At 33.9% G+C, this 19109-nt stretch overlaps 1 protein-coding gene across 2 annotated transcripts in view; it reads right to left on the reverse strand.

The window, feature by feature from the left end:
* Positions 1–3629: 3629 nt before the first annotated feature.
* LOC110113551 (protein PIN-LIKES 6) overlaps positions 3630–19109 on the reverse strand; it is a 62152-nt gene continuing 46672 nt past the window's right edge. For both annotated transcript variants that reach the window (XM_020846187.2, XM_020846186.2), the window contains exons 9-11: positions 11162–11214; positions 4620–4814; positions 3630–3892 (exon numbers count right to left, since the gene is read on the reverse strand). In XM_020846187.2, coding sequence (XP_020701846.1) covers positions 3771–3892; positions 4620–4814; positions 11162–11214 — 370 coding nt within the window. In that variant the 3' untranslated portion in view covers positions 3630–3770. The remainder of the gene's footprint in view (positions 3893–4619; positions 4815–11161; positions 11215–19109) is intronic.

Below are 19109 nucleotides of genomic sequence, written 5' to 3' on the forward strand. Positions count from 1 at the left end.
GTTTAAATTCTTTATTGTAAAATTTGCAAGTGTTAAAATTCATTTACTATTAATGTTTTTATTTGAAAAATCTAATGAAAATTATTCCAAAATTAATTACGATAAGTTATTGATTGAAAATAGTATAGGCTATTAGTGTTATATTTCTCTGGACTTGTGGCTCTTGCACTTGCTTCAGTTTTGCTCTAGGTGCTGCCTAGATTTCTGATAGTGATTTGATGCTTTCTGGTTTCTATTTTCTATCTTTTGTTGATGGTGTTAATAGATTTAGAGAGCATTTAGAGTATTATTAAGCTCATAATCACGTGAAAGTTTATCTAATAAATTATTCTTATCTATCTTAATTCTATTATTATCTATCTTAATTCAATTTATTTTAATTCAATTATAATAGAAGTATAAATCATCTATATGTATAAATCAACTATATTTATACAAATTTTATATTTAATATTGATATATAATTTAATATCTTAGATATAGCATATCATAAATTTTTTTATTTTGTTATATATTTTTATTTTTTAAAATTTTTTTCATGCGCTCTATGTACACGTGCATTTATATTAATTTCATTAAAAAGAATGACAATAATAGATTATATATATATATATATATATATATTAATGTTTTGATTGATAATTTTATTTTCACTAGTATTTATATTGACCAAAGAAATTAAGAAGTCATGATTGTTGCACATTAAAAAATAAAAAAATAATTCCACCAAATTAAATTCTGGAGTATCACAAGTGATGACTTTTATTAGGTCCGATGTAAGGACGTAGAGAACGTCCGGTCGGAAGCAAAATCCCGCCAAAAAACTCGGTATTTGCTCGGTATTGCTAAGTATTATTTGATAATAACGAGGAATACCGCTCTATGAAGATCAATACCGAGTTATACCGAGCAATACCGAGTTATACAAAAGTTGTACCGAGTTTTTCCTAGAAAAAACTCGGTACAACTCGGTATTGCTCGGTATAGCTCGGTATAACTCGGTATTGGGTCTTCATGTGATGGTATTTCTCGTTATTGTTTGGTATTGCTCGATATTTCTCATTTTTTGGTGCGATTTGGCCTCCGACCGGACGTTCCTCTACGTCCGGTCGGAAGACGTAATAATTGTTCCTCCAACCCACAACAAATGTCAACTTCCATAGCCGCTAGTAGCCTTTTTTCATCTTAATGTTGTTGAAGTAAATAACTATGGAAACATTTTTATCCTCTCATACTAAAGCTTTCAAATCAACATCAAGCCACTACACGATAGTAACCTAATGAAACATCGACGATCACACCTTCCTTCGGGGATGCAATATAACGCTTTCGAGCTTCACTTACCCAACACTTTTTCCAGTTCAGCTCGTTGTTATTCTATTGGCACTAATGCAGCAATCCACCCCTTCCTTTAGGAGTGTCAAAAAAATAACCCAATCCAAAAATTCAAATTTGGATTGACCTATTTAATAAATGAGTCATATTCAAGCTGACCTTCCAACCATTTTTAATAAAAATGACCCACTTAATTTTTTTTTTTTAATTTCTTCGTATAATATCTTATTTTTTTATTAATTAATTTAAAATCTTTTGTTAAAAATGTATATATAAAAAGGAATTTTTTAAAATCAAAATGTATTATCAATTTGAGTCATTTGTGTAACTAGCGAGTCATGTTCGGATCCATATTTTTTACTCTTTCACTGAACAGGTTGGGCTCATGTTGATCGAATTCAGGTCTAATCAATTTCAAGTTGAACTCAAACCCGACCAATTGACTTATTTTAATACTCATACTTCCCTTCCTTTATGTTTCACCTTTTCTCCCATTCTACTCATCTCTCCGCCTCTTCCTCCCTCTCTCAATCATGCCTCTTTTTTTTCTTTTTTATACCAAAAAAGAAGAAATTTCAAATAATAATAATAACACGCAGGTTTCAATTCTCGCAAATCTCATCCCTTGCTTAAAAATGCAAGAAAAATGACACCAAAATTTAAATAACTGTGCACATTGTCCAATGCAATAGTAAAAATACAAAATAAGTACTCGTATATGTTGTTATAATGCAGCAAGGAAATCTTGCATATAATTTAGTGCACGTATTGAAGGCATATGCACAATTTTTAAGTGTAGTGGGTTAGAAGACTACCTGAACATGGTATCTCACAACAACAAACATTCATACTTTTCAGGCGTAGTGGAAAAACATAGCACTCCTCATCCGTGCTCTTATATGAGGGAGACATCAGGAGACTATCAAAATTTACAATAACCAAACTTGCAAATAACACAAAAAAAATGGCCTTTTTGACATAAATTTGACAAAAGGAAACAAACAAACTGCAAATTAAGGGCAAAATAAATACTTAAAATATCATGCAAGTCACATTGAACAGATAAATTTGAACAAAAAATGAACTTATAGGGAATTCTCCAGGAACTGGGACTCACCTACGAGCAACAAAAAATTTTCTAACTTCAATTAAACACTCAAGACCATAAATGGACCGAAGCCTCCGGTCCTATCTAATGGAGGAAAATTAATTCCTTGTGGGGGCTCACCTCACTAAATTATAAAGTATGTATAGCAAAAAAAAATTTAAATTTTAAATCAAGTGGCAAAATTTTAATTTGTGCCATTTGCCACCAGATCTATAACATACAGATGGGCGAACAAAAAGCAATATTTAAAATCTCAAAATAAAACATTGCATGCACTATAATGACCAAACATTCATGCAAACAACAAAATCAAGATGCTCCAAGTCACACACACGTGTCATGAGTTATCTTAAAGCTTTTAAAATGCCTTAAGTGTATAAATGCATACTGTAAACTCCTTGAAAAACTTGTATGTGCATCTTGCAAATGCACTAAAATGCATGGAAAGATCCTGTGCACCATGCATGTTCACAGTGTAAGAAATTATGACAAGTAAAAAACACATTTCGCCACTAAATGAGACCATAGATAAAATGTTATGACAAAAACCCTTTGACCGAATAGTTTTGCTACAAAATCACTCTATTATATTACGGCTACTAGCATAACTTTGATGTTCCCTAACGACTCCAATCCTGTAAAGTTGTGAATCATCGGGTGCACTATATCAAGCATAAGGCCCTCTATTAACTAATATCAACTTAAAATTATCCATTGAGATAATATTCACCGTAGGTCTATAAGATCCCTTTGGACGAAATAATTCATGACCGTCAATAATGATCCTACGATCCGATTAAGTTAGCTACCTCATTTGACTGAGTAGATCAAGGTCCACAAAAACTAAAAAAGACATAATCATGAGATCTTGATCTGGTTTATTGTCATTCCCCCACCGTCCTCTTCTGAAACCAAAATTTATTGTTACTATACACTAGACAATTAACCTCTAATGATCAACCTTAATCGGAAATTTTCTCTCTATCACTAGAGAGGTAATTAATCATACGAGCTTGTGCCTATGAGAAGCTTGAAACAATGTCTTAAAATACTCATAAAATGAGAACAAAATCATTGGGTAATGTACTATCTTCAATCTAATCAGTCATTCGAAAATTTAACCTTGAACTTAACCATCCCAAAAGAGCCGAATAAGAAAATTTAGAGCCGACAAATATATTATCCATCAATAAAACTAAACTATTAGATGATATGACTAAATTTAAAAGACAAATACAATTAAACTATTCTGAAAGATTTTTTTTCTTTTCAACATAATGAATCTGTGTGTGAGAATTCTATTTTGGAACAAAGGCTATACCAAAATCTAAAATAGTATAGCCAAATATAGAACAATCCATCCAGCCATAGAGAAAACTGCAAATATATGAACCCAGAACAGAACAGCAGCAGCTTCCTTCCCACATCCTCGCAAGTTCGCAACAGCACCTGCAACATAGCAACATATGTGTTGGATTCTATTTGTACAATAATATAGTAAAAATACGATTAAAAAATGTGTACAAACAAAAGATACCAACATGGAAATATACTTGTATATATAATCTTCATTTTAAGGTTTGCGAACAAAAGTGTGGAAACTTATGTGCTATATATGATAAATATATAAAAGCATAATTAATAAGAAGTTTAAGTTAGACAATAAAAGAAACTAAGTAAATAATGTTTAAAACAAGAGTCCAAAAAGTGGAAATTTTAATTTAAATCATCTTAGTTTTAAAGTCTATATAATTAGCTAATAGATGATAGAATACAGATTAGAAATCTGTACTAATTGAATTGAAGTGAAAGTTTCAGATAAAAACATTATTTTAACCAAAATCTGTTCTTGATATGTCAGAGTAGACTAAAAAAGAATATTTTTCAAAATTCTGTTATGAGGAATAAAGTAAATTTTTTTTTAAATCCATATGTACATGTATTTTACAGTATAGTATGCAAATTTGCAAACTGAGTCAGAAAACAATAAACAATAAAAACATGCAATTTGAGTCTAAATGTAAAATTCTCAGTAGAATTGTGAGTGACTTAATTCCTGCAAAGACGGGGACTCTGAACAAGGGGCATGTTTTTTTTCACAATAATGACAGACTCTTCATTGGAAAGGTCACAAATTTGAATCTAATAAGGCAAACTAGAATAAAAAATGCTTTACCCGAGAGGACAGAAGTGGGCATAGAATGCTGCAGCAGGAGAACGAATTTAAACATTTTGTCACCCTTTGGGATAAACCCAAGTTTGTCCGCGAAAGTGACAATGGCAAGGCCTGCTGGAGGAACAAGGACCAACCGTGCAAATACTATGGAAACCATTGTGCGGAGACCAAGCCTTTTACTTCCGACACCCGGACCTGTTGAAACCAAGTACTAAGTGCATTACGGGCCTATTGTCAATATATTATTTAAGAACTATATAAAAAAATTATTTAATAATGCATCTCTCAACACCTTCTATGACCACTCAAAATGGCACTTATAAATAAACAGCAAAAAAGTTGTCACAAACAAAGTCTTAGTAAATGATTACAATAATTTGCACATATTGATGATAGAAGAAACGTTGATTAATGAGAATGAATACAATATGTATCCAAACATGAAGAAACTTAACCCATGAAATTGAATGGATTACAACGGTAATTATGGATAAAAAAAAAATTTAGATGGCATTGAATTTTTTTTGTTTCATGCACCCAACTAAATATTTCTTTGTTGTGGTCAATATATTATCTACCGCAACATGAACTTAAAATTATTAGATAAGTGCCTGACCCTTGGAATGCCTAAAGAGATTATGGGCAGATGCTTTTACCAGTTTCGATTTTAATATAAGTTTAGCTGCTCGATGTTGATAAGTAGCATTGAATGCCGAACAGAAGCACAAAGAAAACGTGAACAGATTATAGCCTTATTTAATACCTGCCTTCTATTCTAACATTATAGATCTTACCCATATGCAATGAAAAGCTTCTTGAAACTATGATCATGTAATCTAATGATCAAGGTACCTTCTATTGTGGATAAATTTGTACGAGAGGACAAACTCATTAGATGAGATTGTCTAGGGACTACTGTTGGAAATGGAAAATAATCATGTCTCTTAAGGAGTCCTTTAGTAGCATGTCAAATTTAAGAAGATCAAAGCACCAGCCATTACAATAATGCAAAACGTAACTGATATTTAATAAACATAAGACGAGTTCTTGATGCCCACCTAGACCACAAAATTGGTTCATTGTCTCTTTTCCTTTTTTTTTATTTTTATCTCTTATGTTAATTGATGATTATTTATTTATTTGTGCTACAGTGGAGAGAGAGGAGGTGTGATGCGGAGCATTATAAGGAAAGCAAGACATTATACCACTAATATCACCTTTCTGTTACTTCCACTATGTTCTATTACAGCTTTTTGTCCCTTTACATTTATATTATTATTCTCTCGCTTTACCATTGTATGGACAAATATAGTAACAGTTTGATAGAAGAATATATACAATGGTAGAACAAAGGAAGGGAGATAGATAATATTTTGATACAATTATACACCTTTCTGCTTGTTATTTCTGTTTCTTACTTTCTCCTTTTCCCATTTTCCTGTTAGCTGCTACTGTTTGTTGCTACTACGACATAGTGGTATCAAAGTTTCAACGGGGTGAAATGGCTGAAAGGGAACCTGTGGACGACTCTTGATGAGATCGTAGCCTAGAGGCATTGTGTACGGTGCAATCAAATGTTGTCAAACAGCTTGAAGAACTTTCATCGGAATTTCTCTGGTTTGCTATGGAAGTGAAACATGAGTTACGGATGTTACCAACAGGTGTTGTCACCAATCCAGTGCACAGGTGACCAGCTCGAACTCATTCTCCTACAGCTCCGTAGCATAACTTCGGTGCTTGTGAAACCAAACTGCATGCAGGGGCAATCCCAGAAGTTTCTGACTCAGAGGGAGAATTAGAACCCTTACACTGCTTCGCACACTCTGATTCAGAGGATGACAATCCCGTCCTCTATAATACTAACTGCGGGCCTCAAGACTAATTCTACATAACTCAGAGAGATGTTCAAATCAAACTTGACATTCCCTTCTACAATGGAAAACTACATATTGAAGATTACCTCAATTGAGAACGAGTAGTAGAAACTTGCTTTTAATACATGAAAATCATGCCAAAGAAACAAGTGAAGTATGTGGCATGCAAACTTAAAGGTGCTAGTGCTTGGTAGTTGCAATTGTTACAAACCTGACCGCGGTAAGGAAGGGGAGCTATTCACAACTAATATTGCATGAAACAATTGCTTCGAGGACATTTTTACAGACTGATTTTGAATAAATGATCTATATGAAATATCAACATTGTTCACAAGGGAGTCGCACAAACAATGAATTTATCAAAAAATTCTATAGGCTGAGTGCACATAACAATCTTAATGAGACCAACAATCAGTTGGTTGCTCGTTACAATGGAGAGCTGAAGGAAGCAATTTAGGATAGGTTAGATTTGAATTCAGTTTGGTTCTTGTCGCAAACTGTCAATTTTTGCTCTCAAGGATGAGTTAGAACTCAACAGACACACTGGAAGCTACCCATTTTAACGACAATATGAGGAATTGACATCCAACTCTAAGACTCAACTTGTCTTTCTAGGCAAGCATAGCACAACAATTACTCCACCTGGACCAAGTAATGCCCCAACAGTTGAAGTGAAAGCACCTACTCGAGAGAATCTATATGCCAAACCTTCCAATTTAAAGTGTTTTCACTACTTTCAATCTGAACATAAATCAAATGAATGCCCAAGTCGTCAACAATTACATATTATTGAAGGTGAAGCTAAGGAAAACATGTCCTAACATGAAGAAACCAAAATGAAGACCTAGCAACTAACGAAGGGGAAAATGTGGTATGCATCCTAGAAAAAAAAAATCTCTTGGCCCCTCAACGCATCTCAACACCCTATAATTCTTAAGGAAATGCTATTTTTCGCACTCTTTGTACCATCAATGAAATTTTTTGTGATTTTGGGTGTATTGAGAATGTTGTTTCCTGATCTCTTGTCCAAGCTCTACAGTTAAAAACCACGAAGAACCCTCACCCAGACAAAGTCAATTGGGTTAAACAAGGTATTGACATTTTAGTCTCTGAAATGTGTCGGATTACGTTTTCTATTGGCAAAAATTACATGTGCTGTCCTGTGTGATGTTATTGACATGGATGTCTGCCACATCATCCTTGGTTGGCCCTAGCAATTTGATATGGGAGCTCTATATGATTGTCAACAGAATACATATTCCTTTGAATTGAAAAATAGAAAGCTGAGGTTATTACCCAATGCAAATGAGATTTCTACTAAGGGGAAAAAGACCAATACAACACTGCGTCTTGTGTCCGGTCTAAATTTAATGAGTGCTGGGCAGGATTTCAAAACCATGTTTTCTTTGCAAGTTACAGAATAGATAGTTCAAGACAAGCTCGTGACACTTCCAAAGTAGGTTCAGGATTTGTTAGATCAATACAAAGAAATTGCTCCAAAAGAATTGCCTTCTCAACTACCACCCCTTCATGCATTACATCACCACATAGACTTCACTTTGGGAGCATCTTTACCCAACTTACCACATTATAAGCTGAGTCCAAAAGAACATGGTATTTTGTAGGAATTAGTGAAAGAATTATTACATAAACAGTTAATCCAACCCAGCTTGAGTCCATGTGTTGTACCTGCCTTATTAGTTCCAAAAAAAAGATGGAAAATGACATATGTGCATTGACAGTAGAGTCATAAACAAAATCACAAAAAAATACTGCTTCCCCGAACAACGAATTGAAGATCTGTTATATAAACTAATTGGTTCAGTTGTCTTTTGAAAGTTAGATCTGCGCAATGGCTATCATCAAATTCTCATTAGACCCGGCGATGAATGAAAAACTACCTCTCGCCGAGGACTTTATGAATGGAAGGTGATGTCACTTGGCCTTCTATAATGCTCCATCCATTTTTATGCGGCTCATGAATGAGGGTCTTAACCCTTTTTTACAAAAATGTTGCGTCTTTTATTTTCAAGATATTTAATTTTCAGCACTTCTTTAGATCATTCAACATCTGATGCAAATTTTTGAGACCTTCCGAAGCCGTAATTTGTATATAAACCTTGCTAAGTCTCAATTTGTAGTAAACCGTGTAAATATTTTGGGTTTTATTCTTTCTGTCGAAGGCATACATGTCGACCCAAACAAGGTTTCCTCCATTATGGAATGGCCCATGCTCAACTCTCTTTCTGAAGTCCGTAGTTTTCATGGCCTTGCAAACTTTTATAGGCGATTCATTCAAGGATTTAATGTCTTAAGGGCACCATTGACCGATTGTTTGAAATGCAAAGCCTTTGAATGGTCTACATAGAAGTAAAGAAGTATTGAAACTATCAACTCGCTTTAAGCTCGGCTTCCATCTTTGCTTTTCCCGATTTTGAAAAACCCTTTCAAGTTCACAATGATGTGTCTGCTGTTGGAATTGGTGTTGTTTTATCTCAACAAGATTGCCCCGTGGAATATTTCAGCGATAAGTTAAGTGTGTCATGATAGAAATGAATCGTATATAAACAAAAATTATATACCGTTATATGTGCATTAAAACATTGGGAGCTCTTTCTTTTACATCAAGATTTTGTCTTGTGTAGTAACCATCGTACACTTCAGTTTATAAATAGTCAATAAAACATTAACCGGAGGCACGCCCGATGGATATTGTATTTGTAGAAATTTATTTTTGCCTTCTAGCATAAGTATGGGTCTCAAAAACACGTCGCCGACACGCTTACCCCAAGGTTTGCCTTGCTCATTCAGCTCCAAACCGAAATTATAGACATGAATGACTTAAGATGCTTCATACATCTAACAAAGACTTCTTTGAAATCTAGAATAAATGCTTAACAACAAAACCTCCAGCTGACTACTCAATTCGAGACGGGTTTTTGTTCAAGGGAAGCGCACTCTATGTTCCATACTCTTCTTAAAGATAGCAATTGATCAAGGAAACACATGCAGTTTGGTTAGCAGATCATTTGGGTCATGAAAAAACAAACTTCCAGCTAAAAGAACGATTCTTCCGGCCTCGTACCTAGCAAGGTGCTTCTAGTTATGTTGAGAGGTGTTCAATTTGCTAGCAATTCAAATGCACCAGCCAAAACACTGGCCTCTATATACCATTACCGGTTCTAGATTATACATGGGAAGATTTAAGTTCAAACTTTGTATTGGAGTTGCCTAGAACACAAAAAGGCACTAATTCAATTATGGTTGTGATCGTCAGATTCTTCAAAATGGCTCATTTTATTTCCTGTAAAAAAACATTTGATGCTCTTCATATTTCTCCTCTGTTTTTTCACGAGATTGTTAGCCTTCATGGAGTACCTTGCAGCCTTGCTTTCAATCGTGAAATCAAATTTATCAAATAACTTTTGGCAAAAATTGTGGAAGCAATTACACAAAAAAAATTAACTTAAGCACCGCATGCCACCCACAATCTGATGGACAAACGGAAGTAGTGAATCGCACACTTGGAAATATGTTACGTTGTCTCGTGCAAAATCATCCTAAAACTTGGGACAATGTACTTGACGAAGTAGAATTTGCATATAACTCAATGCTCAATCGCTCCATCGGAAGAACTCCATTCAATATTGTCTACAAACCACACACTTGATGTTGCTATTTTGCCTAAATGTAAAAATGCTTATGTGGCACGCTTCGCCAACCAGCATCACTCCATCCTAGATGTGGTTCGAAACAAACTCACTATTTCCAATGAACAATACAAATTCAATGTTGATATTCACAAGCAATGCAAAGTTTTTTCTCTCGACGATCTAGTGATGGTAAGACTGCGCAAAGAATGATTTCCACAAGAACATATTCAAAATTGAGCCCTCGCAAGATTGGTCATATTTAGATCCTCCAGCACATCAACAATAATGCCTATATCGTAGAGCTCTCGCCTCATATGAATACGCCTTCAACTTTTAACATTTCTGATATATACGTTTACCACGACCTGATGAACTCTTCAGCACCACTACTACAACGTGCACCAACTCTTTCGTTGCAGGGGAGGACTGATGCAGAGCTTTATAAGGAAAGCAAAACAATATACCACTAATATCACCTTTTTGTTACTTCCACTAGTTTCTATTACAGCTTTTCGTCCCATTATAGTTATATTATTATTCTCTCGCTTTAGAATTGTATGGAAAAATATGGTAACAAATTGATAGAAGAGTATGTACACAGGTAGAACAAAGGAAGGGAGATGGATAGTTTTTTTATATAATTATACACCTTTCTGCTCGTTATTTCTGTTTCTCCTTTTCACATTTTCCTGTTAGCTGCTACTGCTTTGTGCAACTATGCCAAGGTGGGAGGTTGCCTACTCAAACAACACAAATTTCTACCTTTCTCAAGCAATTTTACCAGAGTTATCTCCTTAGTACCCTATAGAATCTTCTAGCACAAGCCAAAGACCACTGTCAACTAAAGTAAGAGCAGAGTAGACAGGTCAGAAAGATCCATAAAGTGATAGTGATGATAACAACACCACCAACAACAATAACAACAACAATAATAATAATAATAATAATTATTATTATTATTATTATTATTATTATAAGAATAATAATAATAACTTGAGGAAAGATCTTCACATACCATCAACAAGATTACCACCCAAAGCGAGTAAAATGCAAGGAATCATGGCTTCCCTGCAATTAAAACACCATACAATTAAGTAGCTGGAACTAATGAAATTCGGTTCATGGCTTCTTGAAATTAAAATTCCATACAATTAAGAAGTTGGAAATAATGCGATTCTGTCAATATTTGGAATTGACCATAATAAAAATTTAAGTACATTTGATTTCAACACTTAACTTTTGATTAAATAAAACAAAAGAGAAAAAATAATATAACTAAAGGCTTATTTAACTTTACAAAACTGACTTGAAGTTACCGGAGCTGAGTTTTAAAAGCAAAGTTTCAGAGGTGTCTATTTGCTTTGCTTGAACTAATAACATCTCTCAAACTCAATTTTTGTGTAGTGTCAAAGAACATAGGCTAAACTAATACTTTAAACATTGATTAACCAAATTATTCTAATAATAACTTAATTATTTAATATGCAATAGTTAAAATACTTTAATATCCAAATAATTAGTATAGTGATCAATAGACAATTCATTCTATTTCTTAATAATTATATGACTAGTAAGTTAATTCTCTTATCCTAATAAAAATTTAAAGACTAAATCGATTAATTAAACAGGATAATTTTTATAATATTATCATCAAATCGATACAAGCTAGATTAGACTAGATTAATTAATTTTCAAACAATTGATGTATTACTAAAAAGAATTATTCATTATCTTACTGATTAATTAATATTACTTAGCCACACATTTGTTTTATATATAATTACTATTATTATTACTATATTATTATAATTACTACTACTATTATTATTATTATTATTATTATTATTATTATTATTATTATTATTATTAAAGTAGGAATTCATTCTAATTCACATTCTAGCAAGTAAATAATTGAACTCAATTTCATAATGGAGATCAAACCAGTTATATTAAAACGAACTAGCCCTTAACGTACATCCTAATTTTAATTTGAGGATAAAATATCCATTTTCTAATGCAAGAACATTAATAGGTATATATACTAAGGTTATATTAACTGAACTTGTCAAATTCAAAAATCTTGACATTCTAGTGGAACCCTATACGAAAGAACTCAATATTGTTTGAAAAACAGAGGAAAACCATAGCAATATTATGTTTTCCAATTTTAATGGTTGTAGTTTGAGGATTTTTTTATCTACCAATACAAGATATGTTAATTTTCCTTTTAAAACTCGCAATTCGGCAAACCGCTTTTCGTTTTTTACTATAATTGAGCATGTAAAGACCAAAATCTATGATCACTAGCTAAAATAACAAATTTCATGCAAGGCAGAGTATAAGTATAATGGCTATTCACAAATGTAGCACTGATCTTATAGCATTTTAGCAATGCAACAGATATGTTGACCTCCGTAACTGATCCACAATGCTACTCGACCAAATACAACAAAAACGATGGACAATGGACACGACGTCACAAAAATACAATTCAAAATATTGTGGGCTCCAAAAATTCACACTCCGACCTCCCCTGACCTTTGGGGGGAGTTTTAACGAATTAAGTTCTGGGGTAAATTTTCATAAGACAAATTGGGTTTGAAGATAAAAAACTACCCAAAGATTTTGTCCTCATTTTGTGAGGACTTTATGACCTGAGTTCTGGTTTACTATAGGTGCAATTCCCTATAGTTAATTAACCCTCCCAATAATGAGAGAGAACTTTCGATCAAGGCTAGTCGTCAATCAGATACATAGGGAATACGTGTTACTGGCATATTGTAGCAGCATGAGCATAAAAATGTGGAAATTGGAAGGTTGAAAGATTTGAAATTTAAAAAATTGAAAATTGCATCATCTTGCACTTAAAGCGGATGGTTGGGGAATGGATGATGGACCCGATCAAGATCTCATGGTTCCGTCGTCCCGGACCATCGTAGTCCCTGATCTATTTAGTCAGAGAAGGTAGTCGACCCAACCTGACAGAAGGATCCTTGTCGGCAGCCATGGGTTGCTTCGTCCAAGGGTACCTTGTAGACCTAGGGTGGATATTTGCCTAAGAGGACAAATTTGAATCCACCTTAGCTAACATAGGGCTTTGTGCCCTATCGATCATATCTTACTGATTCATATCTCAAGGATTTGAGGCCACTAAAGAGCGTATTGGCTCTAGCCATAACCAGAATTTCATGGTGCCATTTGACAGCAAAAAACACTCAATTCAGAGGGCCCCCGGTCATAACCATTTATCTTGCGGTTCCATTTGGCGGTAAAACCGCCGGTTAGAGGACATGTACCACGTCCTTATTGGAAGGAGATTGTTTGAAAATGGATCCAGCGATATTTTCGACTAGGCACTAGCTCTATGTGAGCTGAAATAAATTTTAATTCGTCCACTCCTGCAAACTATTGTGGAGGGTGGATGGATTTTGCTTTAAATGGTTGATAGTGTTGTTTCAATTTTAAATATTTTGGATTTTGAGATTTTTAGATTTTTTTGGATTTTCGAATTTTGTGGATATTTAGGTGGAGCTTGGAAGGCATTTGAAAGTATTTGTGAACCTCTCCGATTGAGATAAACATTCAACACGGCCATCATCAGGGTGTTTGGGGTTATTTCCATTTATGGCTTGAACCTTATCGATTCTATTGAGTTATTGATAGAGGATCGGGTTTCATAGGCTTTATATATTTATTAGCAAATTCTAATTGTTATAGGCATTGAAGGCCTAATATGAATGTATTAAAACAAATATACCGGTCACCACAACCGTATATTTATTTAATGATTCAAACCCTGTCGACTCCTATTGATCCATATAGAAGGATAAGGTTCAAACTTGAATCCACTTATTGACCCACGCAGCATCCCTAAACGTCATGTGTATATCCATAACACGCTCGTCGGGGCCCATACGGGTGTTTGGGGGCATTTTATAATTATACCATGTCAATTCTTTTTTACCTATTTAGGAGGATCGGGTTCAAATTTGTTGATCCGCACAACATCCCTAGACGTCACGTGTGTACCAATAACACGCTCGCCGGGGCCCATGAGGATTTGGTAATTATATACCCCTTTTTATGTACCTATGCGTATACAAATTACAGTGCATGTGCGGGGGGGTATTCTTTGAATATTTATAACGCCTTCTTTCTGCTTGCATAGATGTTGCAGGTCCGGTGGCATTACGTAGCAGCTTTTGAATAAAATTGTTCGTTGTTTTACATAGGTAGACTATCCTGCACTACTTGTTGCTTTATGTAGATGGATTATAGTGCACTAACTAATCTTCTGCTTTGGTTATAGATGCTTGTAGATGGATCAATGTATGCATGATGGACCTTTTATAGTCACTTGTGGGCACACTATAATTTCTCTAACATCTACGATCTTTCATCACTGTCTGCACATAGATGTAGTAAGAGCTATCATGTTTTCTTGTATGAAGATTGATGTCAATCCCATTTTCTTTATTAGTAAGGCTGAATATATCTGTTTGTACTTTAATGTTGCTTGTGGAGCATTTTTATAGAAATTTGCACTTCGTTCTTATGTCATGGATGATAGATGCATTCATAATCAGCATCACTTGCAAGAAGGCTATCATGCTATTTACAAGTTACTTGATGTCGACCAAAGGATGTTGTATTCATTGCACACCTTCCTATACCCGTAGGAGTTTCCACATATATTTATAAGATGGCTAATTAAAGGGACATCATCACACTTATAGCTCAACTATTGTCGTATGGTTCAACTATCATTGTTATTTGTAAACATAATATCACATTTCTACCATTCTTATTGGATGCCAATTATAGATGAATCATGTTTTCTATGATTCCATGCTCGATTATTGTCTTCCAAAATTACATCTGAAAATTCTTCATCCTCCAAGGTAGGTTGCGACATACATATACATGATTAACTTGACACCGTTAATCCTTAATATTTGACATCCAATTGAAATGAAGATTCTTGTTGATTGTCATTTGGGGATGAGGTATGTCCAACATTGAGAGTGGGTTGTCATGATCTAAAAGCCTCATACTATGACTCAATGATCGAGCTCTTTCTCCCATAACCTTCTTCAATTAAAGATCTCATTATACTTGCAATATGTATGATGAACTTGACACTATTAATATTCTTAATTTGATTGAAGTGATAATATCTTGAATCTAAAAGAAAACTTCCACTTAAAATTTTGCATTCAAAGTGAAATGATGAATCCATTGAAATTTTTCATCTTTCAAGAAATCATTCCCCTCAATTATATTCAAACCTGACTCAAGCTTAAATTCAAGTTTTTTTTTATTTTGTCATTTTGTACAAATCAAGCTCCCTTATGACTTTGTTCAAGTTTAGGTTATTCGAGTTCAAGTTCACAAGTGCAAGATGAGTCCAAATCCAAACTGTGTTCTTTGTGGTCTTCTTGAGTTCAAACTCAATTCAAGTTCAAATCTTTTGTGGTTCGGTTCGAGTTCAAAGAAAGTCCTCCATATGTTCAAATAAAGTTCAGGCTCAATATGAGCCTCTTCCGTTCATTCAAGTCCCCTGTAGTTCAATCAAGTTCAATATGAGTCCGAGCTATCTTGCTTTTTGTTTGAGCTCAAGTTCGTCAATTTTAGGTTCACTGTCGTTCATTTAAGTTCCCTTGTAGCTCATCCAAATTTGAGCTCAATATTGACAAATTCAATTAATGTTCATATAGAATTAAAGCTCTTTTCATTTGTCTGAATTCAAGCCCAATTCCCTTGTCGTCCACTGAAAAATTCAGCAGCCTCCCGGCATTTTCCCTGTTTAGGGGAAAAACCAAGAAAAGAAGACAACCCTAAGGGGAGAGTCTTCCTCTATTTGATTATAATTGCTTAGGATAACTCTACAGATAGTTGAGTCTAGATTTTATTTTTAATTCAAATGTAATTTAATCTATTTGAGTTATAAATATCAAGTGATTTGAGATGGGATATTTATATCCAACTTGGATTCCAAAGAGAAGAAGACATCCCTAAGGGGAGAGACTTCCTCCATTTGGAAGAGCAAGTTAGGATATCTTTAAAATATCCAAAGAGAAAACATAACACACCTTCCGAAGGGGAGTTTCTTTTCATTTGGATATGGACCCAACGATCCAACAAGCCCTGCAGAAGGACAAAGAAGTGAAGAACGAGAAGAATCCCAATTCTCAAAATCACTTGAGTCTTATGATTAGAAATCCGAGCTTGTTGTCATTGGCACCAGACCACTTTACTTTCTTGCAATTCTGGGATATAATATTACAAGGCATTTGGCTATAGACATTAACTTTTAATTGATTTGTTTATTAATATTAATTGTTTGATGTTGATTGTGATATAGGAATACCTGCTTTTAGTAATTTTTTTTACGATTCTTGCATGCCGATTTTGATTTAGCCTGGAACGCGATCGGAGGCTCGTGAGGGATCGTTAAAACTTTATCTACCTTAATTAAATTTAAAATATTTAAGCTCAAATAGAAACTCTAACGCTTTTAAGAAGTAAGCCCGGACCACCAGGAGTTCTTCATATATACATATTGAACTTTCTCAATCTTGTTAGGCACCTCTCCGCTTGCGAGTTCTGACAGACCACTTGACCTATGAGGGTGCATATCTGTCAAGGGGAACCTATGCATTTTTTAGGGAGAAATTATTTTTAAGCCTGATTTTAAAACTTTTTTATTTCAAATTTAAGTATTTGAACGAGTCGATATGCATGCAATGCATTAGTAAACAAATTAAATGGAGTCTAAAACATTAATGCATTCTTACTTAAGCATCAAATATCGAACATATGTCAAATGGGCCAATTAGGATATGTTCTAGATATCGACCCCATACCTGTTAACGGCGAATGGCGCACCATGGCGCAAAGGTCCCTTTGGAGCCATGGCGCATAGCGCACGGCGCGGCGCGCGCCATTTTGAATATGACGCAAACTATATAAAAATTATAAAATAATAAGCATGAATATGAAATATTATTAAAAATGAAAGACAATCATAACATATATAAGTTTGACTAAATAACATCCAAATATCTCATAATTCAAATATTATAATCTTTTTTAAAAGATCAAATAAAAATTTAATCTACTCTTCTTGGGAATCATCGTCATCAGCAAATGTTAAAAAAGTTTCATTATCTTCATCAACATTATCTCCTACTTCATAATCCTCTTCATCACCCTCCTCGTCATCATTCTCAATAGCAACATCATGCCTAATTGAAGATTCCTTCTCTTTTCCTTTAGATCTTTTCCGAATATTATAGCTTTTATCATAAACATCAATAGCCTTAGCAACACTTGTCCAAGCTAAATCTTCCTCTCCAACAATAAAGTCATTTTCTTCATTAGACCATCATCTAATTTTCCTGTTAGCCATTCAGTTGCATCATCTATCTCAGTCAAATAAATATGATCAATGACATCATGATGATTGAATCTCTGAATCAGTGTTCTATTATATTTCACATAAACTAAATCTTTTAAGCGACTATGATCCAATTTGTTTCTTCGTTTGCTATGAAGCTGCAATTAAAATATTATTACATTAACATATTATGAACATATATAAAAAATCAACACATACATCGTAAAATACTTATATGTTCAAAAATACTCCAATTGAGTTCGCATCCAGATGAACTACATGTTAGACTTAGGACTTTGATAGCAAAGCTTTGTAAATTGGGATCTCCTTGTCCATATGCCAACCACCAATCACCTGGAAGAAATGAATTTTTTTTTAATATTATATAGCAAATTAGTCTTAATTTTTTTGTAAATAATGATACCTGGAGATCAGATAGTTCTTTGTCTTACAGCTGGAGGAATACCAAATAGTCCTTCACCCCTAATGTATAAACTTAATTCATTACGGATTTTATATTCTTCAACTACATCTTGAGATAATCTTCCAATACATTGGTAAAGACCATCAGCTATTTTCTTATCCTTGGCAATATCAGGGTTTTTGAAGAAATATTCAGGATTTAAAAAATGACTCGTTGCATGTAGAGGCCTATGTAATTGCACTTTCCATCTTTTATCAATCATTTTAAAAATTTGATCATACTTATCACTTTTATTGAAGCTTGCAGCAATTGCCTCTTTTGCTCTATCAATTGCTTTATATATGTAAACCATTGGGAGCTTCTTCTCTCCATCAACTAATCTAAGAATCTTTAATAAAGGACCAGCTATTTTAAGGCATACACTATAGTGTTTCAAAATGATTGCTGTAAGATTATATGTTGAGATTATTTTGTTTTAGCCTCTTTCGTATAAGGACCCAAGATAAATTCCTCACAAGTAAACATTTTCTTCAAGTTCAGTTATTGTTGATGAAAACGTTGTAAAGTTAAGAAAGCTGTTGCAAAACGAGTCTTTGCAGGTTTGACAAATGCTCTTTGATTTGTGCACTTTCTCATTAACTCAAGTAAGCAAGGCCTAGAATATATAAAACTGTGTACTGCTACTTCTTTCTCAAAGCATCGCCTTAGCTTTTGAATTTTGAAAACGTCCTCCATTATTAAATCCAAACAGTGAGCAGCACAAGGAGTCCAATAAATGTGAGGACATTTGTCCATCAATAATTTTTCTATTATGTCATTATAATTTAAGTTAAGATATATATAAATTCTTCATGAAATAACACAACTTTAGAATAAAAGTTGTGACAAACCTGCAAGAACAATTTCGGATGCATTATCAGTGACCACTTGGATCACATTATATGGTCCAATAACCTCGATGTACTTGCAAAAAAGATCAAACATTTTCACAACATTTTTGGAGAAAGAACTAGCATCAATTGATTCTATGAATGCACTACCTCTTGGACAATTAACAAGAAAATTGATTAAGTTTTTCCCATTCCTCGACGTCCATCCATCTACCATTAGAGAGCAACCATATCGTACACAATCTTCTTG

Source organism: Dendrobium catenatum, unplaced genomic scaffold (genome assembly GCF_001605985.2).
Source record: "Dendrobium catenatum unplaced genomic scaffold, ASM160598v2 fragScaff_scaffold_1557, whole genome shotgun sequence".
NCBI classification, from domain to species: Eukaryota; Viridiplantae; Streptophyta; class Magnoliopsida; order Asparagales; family Orchidaceae; genus Dendrobium; species Dendrobium catenatum.